The following is a 19,543-nucleotide window of genomic DNA, read 5'->3' on the forward strand; positions in this document are numbered from 1 at the left end:
TCCGTCGAGACACGGCCCTGTGCTCAAGTCTTTGAGCACCTGCCAGGCCCTGAGGCGGCATCTGGTGAGCAGGCGTGTGCGCATCTTACCCCTTTCCATGCACGTGCCTGGTCCCTCCCCCCTCTGGATTCGTTGTGCTGTACAGCCCGCAGCAAGGCAACATCAGGGGTCAATGGCGGGGCTGTTGTCATGTGGTGGTGACACAGGGGGCGTGCTCCCGCACAACCGATCGCTGCACACTTGGCTCGGCACAGTTCGCCGGGCGATGGAATATCATCTGGGGGCCGGCCCGAGAGCGCCCCCCTCCAGGCCCAGGCCCCCCCACTTCCTCTACACCACACCGCTGGTGGCGCCACGCACGCCACGCCGAGCGCTCAGTCCTCCTGCTTGGGCGCAGTGAGCCAGGACATGCGGTCCACGCCTCGCAGCTGCATGCCCAGTCCCTCCTTGTAGATGTGGGCCGCCAGCACGTCCTGGCCCGGGAAATCGGCGGCCTTGGCCGCCTCGATGGCCGCGTCCACCTCCTTCTTGGCCTCCTTCTCCAGCGCCTTCAGCTCGGCCACCTCCGCCAGCCCGGCGTCCAGCAGCAGCTTGCGCACGTGCTCGATGGGGTCGCGGTGCTGGCGGATGTTGCTCACCTCGTCACGCGTGCGGTAGGTGCTGCCGGGGTCCGACATGGAGTGCCCATGGTAGCGGTACGTATCCATCTCCAGCACGATGGGCCCCTCTGCCAGCGCGTGCTGCTTGGCAAAGGCCACGGCGGCGCGCACGGCCAGCACGTCCATGCCATCCACCTTCAGGCCCGGCATGTAGTCGCCGCGGGAGAAATAGGCGGGGGACTTGGCGCTGCGCCACTCCGCCGTGCCCATGCCGTAGTGGTTGTTCTCGCAGACGAAGATCGCGGGCAAGTTCCACAGGCTGGCCATGTTGAAGGCCTCGAAGATCTGGCCCTGGTTGGCTGCGCCGTCGCCGTAGATGGCCACGCCCACCGACCCGTCGTCCAGGTACTGGTGACCCAGCGCCAGGCCCGCGCCCAGGGGGACCTGCGCGCCCACGATCCCCTGCCCGCCGTAGAAGTTGTGCTCGCGCTTGTACATGTGCATGGACCCGCCCTTGCCCTGGTTGGGTGGAGGGGGGTGGACAGGGGCTGGGTGTGGTTGGGGTCTGAAAGGGCGACAGCAATGTGCATCGAGAGGTGTGGGGCCCGGAGCCATGTGCACGAGGCCGACACAGAGCCGCCGCACCCTCCTGCGACCCCTGCAGCCCAACCTCCCCGCCAGCCCTGCACCCAGCCGTCCACACATCTCCCCGCTACCCTCCTCCGCCTCTCACCATGGAGGCGCCCGTGCGCCGGCCCATCAGCTCGGCAATCACCTCGGCGACCGTGCCCCCGCGGCCGACGTGGGTGGCGTGGTCGCGGTAGCTGGTGATGATGGAGTCCTTGTAGGTCAGCGCTGCCTCCATGCCCACCGAGATGGCCTCCTGGCCGTCGTACAGGTGGCAAAACCCGCGAATCTGCTTGGCCTGTGAACGAGGGGAGCCATGGGTGGTGGGGGTGGGGAATGGAGCTGCAGAGTGCGCGAAGGCAGAGGTGGGGAAGCCCGTGTCCTTGCAACGGCGTGTGAAATGCACTCATCCACCACGTTAAACAGCCCGGAACGGTTTCAATGCCTAAACCCAATGCAGAGACCGCGCAGCAGCCTGTGACCCCCCTAGGCCAGGCACCTTGTACAGCATGTCGGCGCTGATCTCCATGCGCCGGATGAGGTACATCTCGCGGAAGTACTTGATGAGCTCATCCTTGGTGGCGGTGACGGTGGTGCTGGGGGGCTCCACCTTGTGGGCAGTAAAGGGGTTCACCTGCGGCACATGGACACACAAGGGTTCTCAAGCCTGGGGTGACGCGAGTATGCTGGCGATAGGCATGCGGAGCGTGACCAGGCCATTCTTCCGTTGATAATTTGGGCCTTACAGGCCTTCAAGGGGAGTGCAGGCCACAAACGCCACCCACGAGCAGCCAGGGCGCGGCCGGTGACCCACCTCCACGCTCAGGGTATCGCCATCGACTTTGGCAGCGAAAGCCCGTCCTAGGATATCGCGAGGTGCCCCTGAGCTCAGCCGAGCGCGCACAGCGCTGGAGCTGGCCTTTGAGAGGGCTCCCAGCATCCCGGGGACTGTAAATAGGGCAGGGTCTGCACCAGCGCGTATCGCTCTGCAACCACGCACGAATGCAACTCAAGGCCTGAGGAATGTATGGCACAGATGTGTACAAGTACTCCAAGACCTCCGAGTGTGGCTCTGGGTTTGGGCTTGCATGCAGTGGGGTTTGCGCCTGCATCACACGGGATGGCTCCCGCCAAAAGCTGCACATGATCTGCCCCGCACGTCCCCTCCATGATATCGGGGTTCGGGTTCCCTGCCTTGACTCCACTCCCCAGCCAGAAACTGGAGCACCGCCCTCTGAACCGACATCTGCGACGCGATGTCCCTGGCCACTGCAACCATGTCGACCACCGGGTCCTTGCAGGCACCCCACGCCAGGTCCTGCTCCTGGCTCAAGACCTCCGCCCGGATCCACCACTCCGCCGCTTTCCGTCAAGCCGTGCATGCCTCTCGCCCCAGGCCCAGCCTTCGCGTGTTCGCCAGCGAGGCCGTGGCTGCGCAAGGTGGGCGCATCCTCAAGGATTCCGTGTCCTTTTCCCACTCCCCGATGCGCATGGCCATGCCCTGTGCTAGGGGGCCCGGGTGGGCCCGGGCCACCCACGACGTATGCACACACCGTTTTGCCCCTTCGACCAGGTGCAGGGGTGGTAAATGACGAGACGTGGGAGGAGCTGGTGCTGAAGTCGCCCGTTCCCGTGCTGGTAGACTTCTGGGCCCCATGGTGCGGACCCTGCCGCATGATCGCCCCCCTGGTGGACGAGCTGGCGGAGGAGTACGGGGACAGGTTAAGGACACTTAAGCTGAACACGGATGAGAGCCCCACCGTGGCCACCGACTATGGCATCCGCAGCATCCCCACCGTCATGATCTTCAAGGATGGTGAGGACCCTGGGTGGGGGTGCAGCAGCTTGGGCATGGGCTCCGGTCGGGTTGGTCTTTGGCACTCAGAGCTGACTCTTCTCCACCCTCTTCCATCCCGCCACAGGCACCAAGCTGGATGCCGTGATTGGAGCCGTGCCCAAGGCGACGCTCAAGCAAGCCATCGACAAGTACCTCGAATAAGCTTGAGGGGGTAGAACACCCTGCCGCAATTGGTCGGCCAGCTACCGTGCCACTCTAAGCGCAGGTCAAAGGATCTTTGTGTCCGAAATGAGACAGACTTTCATGTACACGTTGTAAGGCGTACTCTAAGGACAAGGGGGAGGTACTGGGGAACGATGACAGTGCAGATGGCAAGGGTTGGGGCCAGCAATGTCTATTTTGGCAGGGGCCACTCATCTTCTGGCCATCGGTTGATTGCATCCCCCAAGATCATGCCGCCTGGTCGGTGCTGCGCCCTCGGGGACGATGGGCCTTGGTGCTGGGCCCCTCCTCGCGCGCCTGGGAGACAAACACGCCCACCATGATGACGATGAGGGCCGCCACCAGCGTCGCAAAGGACAGTGCGCCTGGCCTCCGCACCTGGGCCCAGCCGAAGACGCCGTGGTGGCCCAGCAGCATGATGTCATTCAGCCCATCGAAGTTCCAGTCGGCCACGAGCAGGGGCTGCGCCGGCACCGATGGCAGGACCATGCTGTCGAGCACCCGACCATCCATGTCCAGCACATAGCCATGAAGTGTGCCGGCTGTCATTTTTGAGGGGGCGAGGATGGGAAACTGAGAATGTTGAACAGGAGAAACTGTAACTGGCGGTGTCACTGTCGGCGGTGCATTGACACAGGTGTTGGCATAGATAGAAGGACAGGAGAATTGGAGCGCTGAGGCAGCGGCAGGGCTGTCTCACATGTGACTTAACCGCCCGGCACCCTGACCACGTATACCCCTTTTACACCAAAAACAATGCACGTGCAACACCCCCCCCAACCTGCAAGGATGGCGGTGGGGAGTCCATGCGTGTGCAGGGGCAGGGGTCGCAGCGTGGGCACTTCTCCTTCGTCCTCCTCGGGGTCAAAGGGGCCAATGCCCGTCCACGTCGCATCCACCGTCTCCTGTGGAAGGGAGTGGGTGGGTGGGGTGAGTGACGCATAGGTATGTCTGCCTACGCATGAGCAAAGGATTGCATGGCAGTGCATGCAAGGTGTGCCAGTCACTACTCTGCGGCCTGACGACTCAAAGCTCGTCAGCCCTGCCCAACACCAGCAATGAAGGGCACAGACTGCTCTGGGTCAGTACCAAATGTCCGCTCGTAGGCCCTGCTCAGTCTCTCGTCCCCTCCCTCGACAATGCCCCCCCCACCTCCCCACCTTCCACAGTAGGTCCCCCTCCGCATCCAGGGCTGTGACCTCGCCCTGGCTGTGCAGGTACACTGTCATGTGGCGCTGCCGGATCGGCTCCGGGTACTCGCCGTCGGGGCCGGGCAGGGGGAGGGCCATGGGCTGCGCCACCTCCACACGCCCCTGAGAGGCGCGGGCGAGGCGGGCGTGCGGCACGGCGTCGCAGATGGTGGCGTTGAAGAGCGGGGCGCGAGCCGGGATGCCGGTGCGGGCCACCGCGCTGCAGGGCCCCAGGTGCGTGTGGCCGGCGCTGGACTCGTCTTCGTCGACATCCTCCAGTGGATCGCCGCCTTGGTATGGTTGATGTGGGGGAGGTGAACACAGGGTGGAGTAGGGTCGCGTGTGATCCTTGTCAGGGGATCTCGGGTGGAGCGTCGCACAAGGGGCTGGCTGAAGGGCATGCCTACCAAAACTCCCCACAAAACATCGCTAAACATCTATTGCCACACAGTACACCTCCCCACCTCGTGCCACGATGTGGTCTGGCACCCCGTCGCCGTTCACGTCGATGTGCAGCCCGGGGGAGGGCAGGTGCAGGCGGCACACCACGCGGCCAGAGAAGAGGTGGACCACCTCGATGCCCTCCCCTGGGGATGGGGAGTCAGGGGATGCGTCGTCAGCGATCCTAGAAGGGCACCGGGCATGGCAGCGGCACACTGTGGGCCCTGGTGGTCAGGGCCGACAGAGGCATCACGCTTTGTCCTCGGTACTACTCACTGAGGTGGGCGACGAGAACATTGGGGGACACCTCCTCCCCAGCCTTCCTCCCACGCAGGAGCTGCAGGGGGGGGCGTGGGAGAGCGCACCGCTCGGTGTTCCACAGGTGCTTGGATCGCGAGGCCCGCCACACCGAAGACACGAAACACGACGGCTGGCACAGTGGCTCCTGTGCGACCCTCGCCAGCTCCCCTGACCCCGCCCAACTCACCCCGGCCAGGGCGTTGGGCGGCGACCCACCCAGCTTGAGGCCGGTCCGCTGGGCCGGGAAGCTTCCGGCCCCGCCGTCCTCGCGGGCGAGGCGCGCCAGGTCAGCCTTCTGCTCCCCCTTCCCCCGCTTCTGCCTCTGGAAGTGGGCCAGGTGCAGCGCCGTGTCCCAGCTGCCCTGCCAGCTGTGTGGGAGGGCTTCCAGAACAGAGGTCCGGAAAGCGCGGCACGACTCCTCGCCATACTCTCGTGCCGCTGCCTGGCAAGGAGGTGAGCAAGGCGTGCACTTCGACATGGCACGACCAATGGATAACACGTGACCTGCCCAATCCATTGTAGCAAGATGGCAGGGCGCAACCAAAACAGGGCCCACAGAGCTGTCTGCTGCTGGAACGGAGCACCCGGCCCACCTGCTCTGCCGTGACATGGAAGGAGAACCTGTCGGACAGTCCGTCCTGCAGGGCACCCAGATCTCGCTTGAAGTCCGACGCCTGGTGTGAGCATGGGGACAGGCGTCCTCAGCATGAATGGCAGCACAAAAGGTCATCACTCGCATTTGCTCACCTTGCAACATCCAGGCTCATGCATCATAAGGGCATCACCGAAACAATCCCCTTGCCCGGTCGCCCGCCGCCCGATTCCGACCTCATGCTTCCATCTGAGCTCGCCCTTGCCACCCTCAAAAGCAAAGTAGTTGAACTGGCGCGGCGCAGCACTCAGATTCTGCGCGTTGAGGAGAGTACAGAGGTGTCAGCTGAGGAGGGTGTATTCCGAACTCAGCACATAATGCATCCATGCCTGAAGTGCTTGCATCCAGACACCACACACCCACGTACGTGGAGAACGTCCTTGCTGCCATCCTCGGAAGATGCGGCGCCGTCCTTTCCAAACCCGCGATTGATGCGTTCCAGCCCCTCCCCGAGCAATGCCTCCTCCAGTGCGCCATCTAGATGGATTGTTTCGTAAGGGGCAACAGTCGTCAAAGAACCGAGTGGGCGGTATCACCTCGCTCCCTGTCAGTTGCAACCCGCCCTGCACCCAAATACCACCGCTGGACTCCCCCAGCCCCTTGCCGCGGCCCTCGGATCCCAGCACCAGCCCCAACTGATCCAGCAAAGGGTCCCACCACCCCTCCTACCTCGGAGCTTGCGCCCCGCAGCAGCGGCATGGGTGACGCCCGCCCCCAGCACGACCAGGCCCCGGTCCCCCTTGGACACGGAGTGGTGGGAGACGTGCAGGGCCACCTCGCCGTGCGTGGCGCGCGCCGGGAAGCTGGGCGCCAGCCGCTGGCTCCACAGCGGGCGCAGGTTGTGGTCCAGGCAGTGCAGCGTGAGGCTGCTGGTCAGCAGGACCACCACCTGCTTGCGTGGGGCCCTCACCAACTCCTTGGGCTCGGGGGTCAGGTACCCCGTCGCAAGCGCCAGCAGCGGCATGTTGTTGTCGGGCTCGACCTCCGCCGCGGAGAGGACCTGGGAGGGGTGCAGGTGACACATGGTTGGGAGGAGCAGCGGAAGAGCGTACCCTCGGAGTGCCATGCTGGAATGGGCTAGGCACAAGCCGTCCGCCCCAGGGTCACACCCAGCCTGCCCCTCACCCGAACGCGTGCAAACCCATCCCCGGGCCGTGCTGGGGCGAGCAGCTGGACCTGGCCATTGGGAGCAGCCACGAGCACTTCAGGCTTGCCATCGCCATTGAGGTCCACCTTGAACAAAAACCCGGTATGGAGCGATTGAGAGGGGAGCATCAAGATGCTGAGCATCCAAGCTGCGAGTTGCTCTACGAAGCGATTGCTTGGGCGGACATCATCAGCAGAAGGCAGACACCTTTGCGAGTCCTCACCGCGAGAGGCTTGGGGGAGGGGTAGGGAGCAGCAGCAAACAGGTCTGATGCGTCCTCGAAGGTGTGGTACCTGGTGAAGATGGGACCGGGGGCTGAGGTTGGCTACCTGATATGCAGATCAGTATTCAAGAGGGAACCAGGCCCCTCCCGAGGACCCATCGCGCACCATGCTTTTTGGAAGTGGAAGGACCCCTCGCGCTGGAGGGAGAAGTACAGGGCACTCGCGGACAGCACCACAATGGCGAAATCCCGGCGATACATTGTCACCACAGTGCTACGCCTATTGGGTGCATGAGTACGATCATGCCTTCCCGGGCATCTCGCGAGAGAGGTGGCAGCTTCCTGAACCCCTACCTGTGTATCTTGCACCCCCTTGCTGGAATCTAAGGCACAGCTGGGTGGTGAGCGTCGAAGATGGCTTAGTAAGAGTACTGTATCGTGCCCTCGTCAGTCTTGAGCGTGATTGGGCCCCGGCGGGTCTGTCAAACAAGTGATCTGTACTCGTCCGTGTCCGGCTTCCCGCCTAGGACCGCAAGTGATCAGCGTCGAGTGCACAGCTCACAAGGGGCGACACACGCACCCGACACATTTTCATCCTGCTAGTAATGATACAAGCATAGATCAAAGTTAGAAATATGTCGAGCATGCGCCCAGTCAACGGTCATGCAGTTTGTGACGGCGGGACCTGCTCGTATGTGTCTGGACCTTCCAAGCCCACAAGCAAGGGCAGAGCCCCCTCTCGCCCCCCTGGAGCACCCGCTGGATCCTGGGAGGTATTGCCCTGGTGGCACTGTGAGTGAGAGGGCGCGACAAGACGGGCGATGTCACACAGCCCCAGAACCGAGATCGCAAGCGGCCCAGTAGCCAGGGTGAAGGTCCATACCAACATGGACCCTGCAATGCTTATTGGGCACGAGGCAGGCAGCACCCTGTGTCGCACCCTGTCAATGGCCACTCTCATTCTCCCTCGTTGCACCAGGCGCGTTTGTGGACCCTTACGAGCGCGTCAACTTCTGGAGCCACAGCGTGCCTGCGGTGGGCCTGGCCATCCTCTGCGCACTAGGCTTCCTTCATGGCTCCCCCTCGGTCACCGTGTACGCTGCCTGCGCAGCCACCACGCACGGCATGTCTGCCCTGACCCACGTCTTCCCAGAGAGCCGAACCCTGGTAGGCAGGAGTCTGGGTCATTCTGAGAAACAGGGGCAGGACAAGACTGGACGGCATCACGCATGCAGGCCGGTCCCTGGTCATGCTGCTTGGGTGGATGCGCATCAGCTCCTATGCTGACACTGCGTCCCTTGCCGGAGACAAAGTCGCTGCATGATGCTCCATCCAGCATTCTCGTCCCCCACCCCAAGCCCCATGCTCCATGCAGGAGAAGGCGGATCACATCGGGATCGTTGCCACCATTGTGGGGACCCCTGTGTCCGCCATGCTGGCGCACAGCGCGCATGGCATCAGCGAAATGCCGCTGGGCGTCTGGTTCATCTTGGCGGGGCTCTTTGCCTGTGCGTGGGCGCGCCCCTTCCCTCGCACCAGCGGATTCATCGGCCTGGGCACCGGCCTAGGTGGGAGAGGTGGCTTCTGGCAGGGCACACAAGGCGGGCTGCAACCCGGCAAATGTATTTTGAAGAGGGGCGGATGGATCAAGTGTGCAGTGTATCATGGGCGTGATGTTCCCTTGATCTCAAGCTTGCTTGGGGTATGAAGTGCAATTGCTCTCGTACCATGTAACCCTCGCCTGCCAAGCTGTCCCCGTACCCCCTGTCCCTGTGACCCAGTGTACTACTGCTGGGATGTGATCAACTTGAACCTAACCACTCAGATCCTGCTCTACATCTGCGGCGCGGTGCTCTTCCTGAGAAACTCAGGGCACTCCAGGTGTGTTGGGTTGGTGAGGTTGGCAGTGATTGCTGGGTGTCCTCGGAGGGGGTCTGACACTCTGTTGGGATCCCCCCTGGTGGCCTCTCAGGGAAGGGCGAGCCGGCCCCACATGGGCCTGGCCCTCGCGCTGCAACCTCCATCATGCATTGCCACGCTTCCTCCCCCTCGCATACAACTCATGTCCCGCCAGGTGGCCCGGCTTGTCGGATCACCACGGCTTGCACTACTGCGTCACCATCGCCGCATCCATGCACCTGGTCTACCTCTACAACGCCCTGCACCCCCAGCCCTGAGGCTTTGATTTTTCACAGTCACTCCTTGCCCTTTTGCCACTCCGCACTCCTTTCCTTTTGCCATTTCACGAATAAATTACCCGTGCGTGTGTGGGACGAGTCAGCCAGCAAAATGGAGCAAGAGGCCTGAGGGCAGAAGAGGTGGGGCTGGGACGCCCGACCACCCAGGAACACAAAGGTGGAACCGGCGAGAGTCTCTGCGGCTCGCTCAGTTGGTGGCGTGCCCGTTGCTGGACCGCGTCACGCGCTTGGCCACGCCATCGATCCGGTGCCCGTTGCTGGGCTGCAGCGTCGGCGCGTCTGGCTCCGCGCAGGACACCTCCACCTGCTTGGGCGCGACGCTGCCGTTTGCCTGCCGCCCGTCTTCCTGCGCGGGCAGGAGGGAGGTTTGGGGGGGTTGAGGCTTGATGCATGATGGCTGCTCGACGTGGCCATGCCTGCGACGGTGTACCAGTCATGCGTGTTGACCCAGGTGCGGGCACCAAGGCCCAACAGAGCCCAGACAATCCTGCAACACCTTGGGCGCGCTGGCCAGGGCAGCCAGCACGGCCATCGCCTCCCCCTCCCTGCCCACGATGTGCTGCCACGCGGCGTGGTCCTTGTCGTTGATGTTCCGCAGCGCACGCCACACCGCGGAGTTGCACTTGAACCCAGAGCCAAAAGCAATCTGTGGGAATGGCAGTGACCTGGATGAACACGGTGTGGCACACCAACCCTAGGCCATAGGGGCAACACGTGAGGCATTCCTACCAAGGAGATAAGGGAAGGAGACCCTCGGTACCCTATGCATGACCCTTTACCAGCATGCAAACATCGTTAACCACTCTCCTGTGCACCACACACATACCTGCCACACGACGTCGCCGCGCTTGACCCCGGTGACGGCCTCACAGAACCCAAAGCTGTACCAGACGGTGCTGCTGGAGGTGTTGCCATACCTGCGGGGCCAGAAGCACGTGAGCACCAGCCAGCGGTTGATGGTGGCAGCCCTGGTGACACCCGAGAGCACGGCTCCAGGCCCCCTTCAAGCGGAGAGTCCGGCCAGGCCACCAGCTCCGGCCTGTGAATTCTCACTCACCAGTACAGGGTGTTGGCGCTGGGTGCCATCTGCGTCGGGCTGAGCCCCAGCTGCGCGCTCAGCCCCTCCACGACGCCCCTCCCGCCTGCATGGGTGGGTCAGCGAGCGGCAGTGGGCGGCAGCATGAGCCTTGCAGCAGCGTGCCAGGATGGCAGGGCGACGGGGCAGGCCCACGCCTCTGTGTATCACACCACATCGGCCCTTCCTTTCACCCAGGCCTGCGCCCCTCCCGGGGTCTCACCGGCGTGGAGGCAGAAGTGATCGAAGGCCCGCGTGAAGTCTGGGACATAGGGCGCGACGGTGCCCGGCTGGCAGACCTGCCTGGCCACCCAGTTGAACGCAAACATCAGCTTCTCGCTCCATGGCAGCACCAGGGGCCCTGTCCAGGTGAGGCATCGGGAGGGTCGAAGCGGTGCAGGGTGACTGCAGACAGTTGGGTGTGCCGTGACGCCGTGCCAAGGACGCAGCGGGGGTTGGGAATGCTTGCCGTACCTGGCCGTGCAGCCGCTCACCTGAGGAGGATCACATGCCACCCTCACATTTCCAACCCCAATCGCCAGGGCCCAGCCATGCCTGGGCCCTGGCCCCTGATCCTTGTCTGAGCACGCCCAGTGCCCTGCGCACCCCCTCCCCCAAGACACGTCGCGTGGCTCCCACCGGTCGGGCCCTGGCCCAGCCGGGTCCCACTCCCAACCCCCTCACCCAGGCGCGTGAGGTTGGCGGTCATGGCGCGCGCGGCCACCTTGACGATGTCCTTGGACAGGGCCACGCCCATGCTCCCCGCGGCGTCGGGCGCCTGGAAAATGCAGCGGTAGGCGGCGTCGTCGGCGCCCAGGTGCACGCGCACCAGGCGCTCCAGCCTGTACTTGCAGCGCCGCCGCTCGGAGGCGCTGCTGGTGAGCAGCACGGCCGCGGCGCCCAGGCGGAAGATGGTGTTGGGGATGAGCATGGAGCGATCGCGGCCGCGGTACCAGTTCTGGGTGATGTTCTCCGTGGACACCACCAGGGCGTAGCCCCCGCGACCCCGCTCCTGGGATGGTGGGTATGGGATGGGAAGGGGGTGGGGGGTGGGGGGATGGACGGTCACCAGGACGCGAAAGCATGGCGCGCCGCCCGACGAGCAGAGGCGGACTGCCGGCGTCCGACGGGGCGGGCGCGCTCGCGACCGGGGGGCGCGGCGCAGGCAATTGCCGTGAACGATGGAGGCGCCACGCAGGCCTTGGGCCGTCTGAGTCCATGGTTCGTCGCTGCTGCGAGGATGTCAACCATCAGGGTGGGCATGCAACTCCCCCCTTTCCTCCCCGCACCAGAACCCTGAGCCTACTTTGAGCAGCTTGCTGGCCAGGCCGACGGCCAGGACCCCCGCCGAGCACCCCATGCCCGCCAGGTTGTAGGAGTCGACGTCGCTGCGCATGCCCAGGCTGTTGATGACCATGGCGGCCAGGGAGGGCGTGGGGTTGAACAGAGAGCAGTTGGTCACCAGCACATCCACCTGGCGGGCAGTGATGCCTGGAGAGGGTGTGGAGAGGGGGGGACTGAAGGGGATGCCAAGGAAGCTTTTCCGCTGGCATTCTTCATTGGGAAGTGAAGGTATGCCCTGCTGCGGCTGGACCTCCTGCGGCATGACGTCAGCTGCGCATTCTCATACCTGTCTTCTTCAGCAGCTGCTCCACGGACGAGCACATGACCAGGCTGGCCTCCTCACGGGCACTGGCCATGCTAACCTCCGGCGGGCTGGCTACGGGGCACAGGTGCGGAGCGGGCAGTGATCGATGGACGGGAATTCACATTCCGGGTGTTGGTGAGGCATGGCTGCGCATGCCAGCCGCCCAGGTTCCACCTGGCCGCACTCCCTTGCGATTCGCCTAGGGGAATAAACAAGCGCAAAGCCACAGAGGTAACCTCCCGCTTCTGCAGACCAGTGCATGCCGGGGGCAGTCGCTGCCGGTCTCACCATGCAGGCCGGGGGGGAAGAAGGTCTCCTGGCTCAGGGCAGACTTGTTCAGGATGCGGCGTTGGAAGTCCAGGGCCTCAACGTCGAAGAACTGCACAGCAGGGATGGGCGACGGGCTGGGTGGGAGCAAGGGGGCTGGAGGCTTGAGATTATGAAGCATGGCCTCGTGCCCCAAGCGCTGCGCCACCCAGGCGTATGCCGGGTGTCAATGCACGAATCGATCCGACTCGTACCCTGAACCCACATGAACTTGCCCTAATTTGACCCCCTGCTGGTCAAACACATCACAAGTCCCACCCACATCGTACGAGTCACCGCGCCTCACAACGACTCACCCCTGAGTCGACAGAGCCCTGCATGAAGCGGTCATAAGTGACCTTGAGCTCGTCGGGGGGACGGTAGCACACAAAATCCAGCAGGTAGATGCTCCGAGGCCGCAGTGCGAGCAGGAGGAGGCCTCCCAACACTAGAACTGCTGCAAAAGCCGCCAGCCATGGGGTGTGGCATTCTTGAGGGAGCCAGGGTCGAACTATGGGCCCAGCCTCTCCCCGCAAGAAGAGTGCATACCCCTTGACCTGCAACATTGTGTGTGGCGGGGGAGTGTGGCACATGCAATACTGGCTGAGCGGGGGTCTGGACTCCAATTAGTTTGCTCAGATTGCATATCTTTACCTACCAGCCAATTCACGACCTCTTACCGCGAAATTTCCACAGATTAGACCAGCGGCCACTACAGCTGCAACCTGCGATTTGCTAATGGCTTGGGCCGCGGCAGCGCCGACCCACTTAGGGGGTAACTCTGCAGAGGATGATTCGTGGCTATGAAGATATTTTTATCGGGTTCTTGAGACAATGCAGCAGCTGGGGTTTGGCCAGAGGTACATACCTCGTTGACGCCCTTGTGGGAGGGACATCCCTCCGGGTTGCGCAGGAGCCAACCCCTCTGCTCGTCTGTCGAGGACACAGCAATTAAGGCAATGGTAATTAAGGTTCGAATGTCCGTCTCCAGATGTCAGCTGGATTCCTAGAAGGGTACGGCACAGACCCAGCTTTTTGGATTCGAAAGGTGCCTCGGCATGGCGCTGACGTGGGGGGCGCCGAGATCCGGCAGGGGTGGGGACACCCCTCCCCGAAAGCTGCCAATCACTGGTTGAGTCGCAACACAAAAGTCCGAATACATACTCACTCCCAGACGGTTTTTAACCGATCCATCATCACGCGACAGCCGATCGGCTCACCGCCATGAATGGTGCCGGGGAGGGAGGGCCCTCTCAGCCCCTGTCCAACGATGACTTCCGTCGCATGCTGGCGACCCCTCGCCCGGACTCCCAGCCCCGTCAGAAACAGGGAGGAGCTAAGAAGAAGGGTCGGCCGCACAAGGGCCCCAGTCAGAAGCCGGTGGACGATGCAGAGGACGCAGCTGCAGGGCCTGGGTACAGGTAGTACTGGCGTTCGGCTCCGGTCCAGGCACCTTCATGGCACTCGGTGCAATTACTATCGTTTGGTCCTAAAGATCCTGATAAAAATCTCCTTCCCTGGTGGCACTTGCAGGGATAGGGCCCTGGAGCGTAGGCAGGGGCTCGGACCTGAGCTGACGGGGGTGCCGCAGGACCTCGTCAGCCTCATCAACAACGACGGGGTGGGATGCGTCTGTTTTGAGGGCCTGGTCTGTAGCAGAGGAGTGCCCTTGCAGGTCGCCCCAGTGTCTGGGGGATTCACGCCCGGCCTTGTCAGCGCAGTTGCAGCCCTGGGGTGCCATCACCCGTCAGTCCCAGCCTCCAGACCCTCCTCTCTGACCCCTTCTCCCTCCCCTGGGCCAGGAGACCGCCCTGCACGGTGTGAGCTACGAGGAAAGCAAATACCTCGGGGGCGACGTGGCCCACACACACCTGGTGAAGGGGCTGGACTTTGCGCTCCTGCAGAAGGTGCGGGCCGAGGAGCAGCGCGAGGCCGAGGAGGAGGAGGACAGCGACCGGGAGGACAGCGGCGACGAGGCCCCCGGACCCCAACAGGCTGCTGCAGGGCGGCGGGCGGCGCCCTTTGTGCCGCGCCACATCGCCCCGCCGGCCTCGGCCCCAAAGGCCAGGACCGCGATGGCGGCTGCCCTGCATGAGTACCTCTTCACCCCCAAGCCCAAAGCGCTGGGAATCAGTGAGTGAGGGGGGGGGGGGGTCGTCATCGGAGGGGGGCGATCAATGTGTGCAACCATGAAGTTGCTGTCATGGCAGAGGGTGTGACTCAGCTTGGTGAGGACTGTTCACACACCAGACCACTTAATATCATTTTGTGATGCCTTTCCCGGCCAGCTGCCCGCAAAGCACATCACCATGTGGTGTCCCGCCTTCTGCTCCTCTGCAGCCGCGGCCGAGATGTTCCAGCCCCGCCGCACCTCCTTCCTGTATGAGGCGGAGGGGGGCGGGCTGGAGAACCTGCCCACCACTCTGCATCGCGCCAAGGAAGACTGCCCCAAAGTGAGACATGGGGTGATGATGGGGACGATGTCTGCCTGGGATGCCGGAGTGAAGGATAGACAGCGACTGGACGCTGCTGGTCTTGGTGGAGCAGAGGGAGCGCTGGAGGCAGGTGCACCCCTTCACATAAGCACACCTAGGCCCATGAAAACCCTGCCCACTCATGCATCAGGTGAAGGAGACGCTGCAGGGCGACCTGGACGCACGCATCCTCGAGCGGCTGGTGAAGATCATGGCCTACATGTCGGCCGCGAGTGGCGCAGCAGCCGTGAAGAAGAAAGTCAAGAAGAAGCAGCACCTACAGGGCATCGTTTTGCCAGGCGGCGTGGCTCTGGCCGGGTCCCTTCGTCCTGACAGGGATGCTGCGGCGCTCAAAGACGGTGCCGGCCCTGACGCAGAGGGCGCTGGGCAGCCAGGTGTGTCTGCTATTTGGAAATCGCACAGCCTCTTTGCAACGAGGAATGGGGCTGTGCCTGGTGGCATGCAGGCCAGAGTGATCTTGTTGAAGCTCTCAGCACTGCTTCTGCACGGATCTCAGTGTTGGCCGTTCGGCTCGCTGATCACCGCATGAGCAGCTGTGGCGTGAAGGTGTGGCCGTTTCTTCAGCATGCCCCTGCCCGCTTGCGCTGCAGGATCACCAAGCCATCGCCCAGCCCCCGTGGATGATGACGAGAACATCTTTGACGACGATGGCGAGGAGTACAAGCCGGAGAGGAGGGCGCCTGGCGCAGCACCAGTACCCCCGTTGCCAGGACCGGCGGGCAGGGGAGCCTACTTTGGCGGCGCAGAGGAGGGCCAATTGATCAGTCCCACACAAGGTGGGCAGGGGGGGCTCCAAATTGGAGTGCACATGCCCTATGAGCTGCTTATGCAATGTTGATGGCAGGCGGAATCTTGCCGGAATCTAGCCTAGTTGTGCTTGGACGTGGCAGAGGAAATAGCCCCCTTAACTCGTTTGGGGTGGTACGGAGCCCATCGAGCCTGAGTGGATCACGGACTGCGTGAACTATTGCCCCCACATTGTCAATCCTGATGCAGGTGTGGGTCTGGCAGGTCCTTCTGGAGCAACAGAGTTTGCCCCACCACCCCCGCCTCTACAGCCTCTCGGGCACGAGGAGGAGGAGGAGGAAGGCGCCTACCCGGACACATCTGCTCAGTACCCGGACACATCCGCTCAGTACCCGGACACATCCGCTCAGTACCCGGACACGTCTGCGCAGTACCCAGATACGTCTGCGCAATATCCAGACACATCTGCGCAGTATCCAGACACGTCCGCGCAATATCCAGACACATCCGCGCAATATCCTGTGGCACAGACGAGTGCACCGGCAGAGACTGGCGTTGCTTTCTATCTAGAGGTATGAACACCGGGTGTTATACCACTTGTTGGAGCGACAGCTCATCCAGGGTGTGGCGAATATTGACTTGAGATTCTGCAACCTCTGGGATCATGTGCTGGACATCCATTGGGTCTTCAAGCTCAGTGAGCCCTGAATACCACCTGCAGGACGATAAAGCTTCTGGTCAGATGGCTGCAGAGGACAAGCCTCCAGCTAAGAAGCCCCAGAAGTTGGTCCTGCAGGACGCAGGTGCGTTGGAGCGTGTGTGTGCTGATTGGTGGATCAAAGCTTGAGGCACCTTCCTCTGTGTGGTGGGGCACGCAGCCTAAATGATGTTGACCACCGGAACGGTCCTTCATGCAGTGATGCAGCCCTCTAGTGCCACGACAACTCACCGCAGCATCCCCGCTCCCATGCCTGCTTCGTTGCGCAGATGATGGGTACGCAGAGTGCTACCCCAACTACTTTGATGCTGCTGGGACTGTGGTGGACAGCGAGGGAGAGGACGAGAAGGCCGGGGTGCGTCCCCGGTGGGGGTGGCCTCGGCGCATGTGGCACCGGCCTCGCGCATGATGCAGGATGTGCTGACGGTTGGGAGCGGATCGTGTGTGCCTGTGTTTGAAATTAGGAAGCGCAGAGCCTTCGCCTCCTGTTCACCCCAGCATCACGACCCCATCTGTGCAGGAGGTCATCCTCAGCCGGCTAGACTTTGACTCACAGGCCGAGTGGGAGGCTTACAGCGCAAGTCTCAAGCCCCAGGTAGCCGGCAAAGGCGCCAACCCCCGCAAGGCACAGGTGAAATGGGCGTCCCTGCATGCCCGGGCATGGACACGAGTGCATGGGGAGCTCGCCAGGGTGTGCTGGTTGCGCTGTAGGGACCCACCCACCCCTTGGACGAGGGGCCTTGCCGACGGGCAGTGCTGACCTTCCCTCTCGATCGCACAGCGGGAGCGCAACAAGGAGGCCATCAAAAACAAGAACAAGATGGACGCCCAGCTGGGTCAGATTCGCGATCTGATGGAAAAGAAGGGACAGAGTCATGACAAAGCTTTTGAGAAGGGGGGAGACCGCGCTTCCACCAAGCCATCAACTCTGGGGGGACCTACTGTTCCTCAGAAGAAACGCCGCATTTAGTGCCGTACCCAGGCAGCTTGTGACGGGTCGATTTGATCACTGGGGGAGCAGGGTTTCAGTCGGGTTGCAAGCGCGCCCATGCCTTGGCGACAACCCGCGCACGAGATCATGCGAGCACTGAGGAGGACGAGCTGCCACCTCTCCCTGCACATCGGGGATGGGAATAAAGAGATAATTTATTATACACTTTGCATAATTGGGGCATAGCGTCAGCAGGATCATTTTCCCGACGTCCCAGTCAAGGAGTTGCCGGCCCCTTGGGTAATCATATGTCAGCATGTAAATTGATCGGGTACTATCGCTTCGTGTCATTCGCATCATGTTAGCCCGATCAGGAGCGCCTTCTCAAGCAGGCACAGAATCCACTGGTGTGCAGGCTGAGTCTTGTAGGTGGGAGCAGTCTTCCACAACCTCCTGCTCTCGACACAAATCATGAGAGATCTCGACATGCATGCAATCTTGCAGGCTGCAAATTTCCATCCATCCTCGAGATCGTGTTGGAAACGGGCTCTAGCCTGCGCGCCGCGCTAGGGACGGGCAAGGGAGGCTTAGGGGTTGACTCCTACTTCATTCAGGTGTGGCCCCCTCCCAGGGATGGAACCCCCTGTGTTGGTGTGATGCTTGCTGAACAGACAGCCAGGGAATTCTGTGGAGAACATAGTGATTTGGTGCACCGAGCCAGTGACATTCATCGTGCGGCTCCTTCCCTTGCCCAGCCAATTCACCATCTCAAGCCCACAGATACTGGCCTTCCTGAACCTGCTTTCTGCCCTGGATGGTCAGGCTGCGGTGTCGGTCCGCTCCGTGAGCGACCATGGCAGGTGAGCAAAGGCGATGCACGGCCAAGATCCCGACATGTGCCCGGCTGCTTGTCATAGTGTTGGGGAGGTGCCCAGGTGGACTGTCACGGCGCTTGCTGCTTGGATATCCCCCCCTCACCAATCCCTCCCCTCCGCCACCTGCCCCGCCCCAGCACGCTGCTGTACGAGTCCTGGAAAGCGGGCACGGCGCAGGGCGCCGCCGCGGCGGTTCACGCCGCGCTCCTGGCCCTGGCCGAGCGGGAGGAGGGCGCGGATGCAGCCAGGCCCACGCGGCGTGTGCTGCAGCTGTCGGCCGCCCTCTCCCACGTCCTGTGCCACGTCAACCGCCTGCGGCGCGGCGGCGACACGCCCGCCCGCGTGCTCTGCGTCCTGGCCTCCTCCGAGCCATCCACGCAGTACATTCCCCTGATGAACGCCGTCTTTGCGGCCCAGGTGAGGCGGGGATGGCGGGGCTGTCTGTGGAGAGGACCCCTGGCGCGGCAGCCGGGAGGGGCAGGGCACGGGAACCGCGTGCTTCTTCTCTGCTCAGGCGTACGAGTGGCGTCGCCGAGAGCTGCACCGATTCCCCAATCCTTCCCTTATCCCCACCCTTCCCTCCCTCTGACCAGCGGGACGGCGTCGTCATGGACTGCTGCAAGCTGGGGAGCGGGGAGGCCAGGTTTGCGCAGCACGCCTCCCAGCTGACGGGGGGCATGTACCTGAAGCCCAGCGAGCCTCAGGCACTCCTGCAGAACCTCCTGGTGCGCGTCGTGGAGGAGGGGTACCAGGTGTACTTGTTGCGACGTGACCTCCCAGCATGCCGCCTCCCAGCGCCCTGCCAGGCATACTTGCTCTTCAGACCCCGCTCAGGCAAGGCCCCATGCCTCTGCAGATGGTGTTTGCGGCGGGGCCGGGTGCCCGAGCCCAGCTCATTCTGCCCACCAGCGCTGGCGTGGACGGGGGCGCCACCTGCATGTGCCACCGCAGGCCCCTGACAATGGGACGAGTGTGCAGCGTCTGCCTGAGCGTCTTCTGCGAGCCCCTGCCCGCCTGTCTGACCTGCGGCTCCAAGTTTGTGACAGGCTGATGGAGGGTAGAGAACATCAGGCAATGGGGGGTGTCAAGAGCAAGCGCAGACAACCTGTCAGGGCAGAAGAAAGCCCGGGTGACAGGAACACCAGTCTTGGATAGGGTCCTCCCAACATAAATCAAGGAGTGCCAATGGAGGATACGAAAACGACAGCTCTATAAAGGTGCTTGAATAATGGTGGATCAACAGAAGGAGGGCGTCCCTTCTTTAAGGAGGTAAGGAAACATTCTGCAGAAACATCGTGCCGGCTAGTATTGCAAAGAGACGGCCTGCGTGGGCTAGAGTGGACGCCTCGCG

At 62.8% G+C, this 19,543-nt stretch overlaps 6 protein-coding genes across 6 annotated transcripts; 3 read left to right on the plus strand and 3 right to left on the minus strand.

The window, feature by feature from the left end:
- Nucleotides 1-374: 374 nt before the first annotated feature.
- On the minus strand, nt 375-2,166 carry F751_5868 (Pyruvate dehydrogenase E1 component subunit alpha, mitochondrial; the record flags this gene model as incomplete). The annotated part of the gene is made up of 4 exons (XM_011401690.1): nt 375-1,118; nt 1,333-1,524; nt 1,726-1,860; nt 2,041-2,166. The coding sequence occupies 4 exons, from the start codon at nt 2,164-2,166 to the stop codon at nt 375-377; spliced, it is 1,197 nt and encodes a 398-aa protein (XP_011399992.1).
- Nucleotides 2,167-2,482: 316 nt separating this feature from the next.
- On the plus strand, nt 2,483-3,225 carry F751_5869 (Thioredoxin M-type, chloroplastic; the record flags this gene model as incomplete). Its single annotated transcript, XM_011401691.1, has 3 exons — nt 2,483-2,666; nt 2,800-3,042; nt 3,149-3,225. 3 exons carry the CDS (start codon nt 2,483-2,485, stop codon nt 3,223-3,225), a joined length of 504 nt encoding a protein of 167 aa, XP_011399993.1.
- Nucleotides 3,226-3,474: 249 nt separating this feature from the next.
- Nucleotides 3,475-7,460, minus strand: F751_5870 (hypothetical protein; the record flags this gene model as incomplete). Its single annotated transcript, XM_011401692.1, has 13 exons — nt 3,475-3,788; nt 4,028-4,151; nt 4,407-4,726; nt 4,901-5,023; nt 5,154-5,214; nt 5,365-5,538; nt 5,771-5,851; nt 6,006-6,083; nt 6,197-6,306; nt 6,499-6,829; nt 6,955-7,062; nt 7,200-7,269; nt 7,366-7,460. The coding sequence occupies 13 exons, from the start codon at nt 7,458-7,460 to the stop codon at nt 3,475-3,477; spliced, it is 1,989 nt and encodes a 662-aa protein (XP_011399994.1).
- A 383-nt stretch (nt 7,461-7,843) lies between these two features.
- Nucleotides 7,844-9,376, plus strand: F751_5871 (hypothetical protein; the record flags this gene model as incomplete). Its single annotated transcript, XM_011401693.1, has 5 exons — nt 7,844-7,871; nt 8,179-8,366; nt 8,575-8,767; nt 8,981-9,080; nt 9,274-9,376. The coding sequence occupies 5 exons, from the start codon at nt 7,844-7,846 to the stop codon at nt 9,374-9,376; spliced, it is 612 nt and encodes a 203-aa protein (XP_011399995.1).
- A 208-nt stretch (nt 9,377-9,584) lies between these two features.
- On the minus strand, nt 9,585-12,992 carry F751_5872 (3-ketoacyl-CoA synthase 4; the record flags this gene model as incomplete). The annotated part of the gene is made up of 10 exons (XM_011401694.1): nt 9,585-9,743; nt 9,894-10,043; nt 10,224-10,314; nt 10,455-10,539; nt 10,696-10,833; nt 11,157-11,484; nt 11,779-11,963; nt 12,103-12,192; nt 12,409-12,499; nt 12,744-12,992. The coding sequence occupies 10 exons, from the start codon at nt 12,990-12,992 to the stop codon at nt 9,585-9,587; spliced, it is 1,566 nt and encodes a 521-aa protein (XP_011399996.1).
- Nucleotides 12,993-13,710: 718 nt separating this feature from the next.
- On the plus strand, nt 13,711-19,243 carry F751_5873 (RNA polymerase II transcription factor B subunit 4; the record flags this gene model as incomplete). The annotated part of the gene is made up of 13 exons (XM_011401695.1): nt 13,711-13,847; nt 13,960-14,047; nt 14,229-14,559; nt 14,767-14,879; nt 15,052-15,295; nt 16,656-16,741; nt 16,907-17,017; nt 17,168-17,258; nt 17,822-17,931; nt 18,098-18,177; nt 18,330-18,609; nt 18,786-18,944; nt 19,049-19,243. 13 exons carry the CDS (start codon nt 13,711-13,713, stop codon nt 19,241-19,243), a joined length of 2,025 nt encoding a protein of 674 aa, XP_011399997.1.
- Nucleotides 19,244-19,543: the final 300 nt, after the last annotated feature.

Source organism: Auxenochlorella protothecoides (genome assembly GCF_000733215.1).
Source record: "Auxenochlorella protothecoides strain 0710 unplaced genomic scaffold scaffold72, whole genome shotgun sequence".
Taxonomy (NCBI): Eukaryota; Viridiplantae; Chlorophyta; class Trebouxiophyceae; order Chlorellales; family Chlorellaceae; genus Auxenochlorella; species Auxenochlorella protothecoides.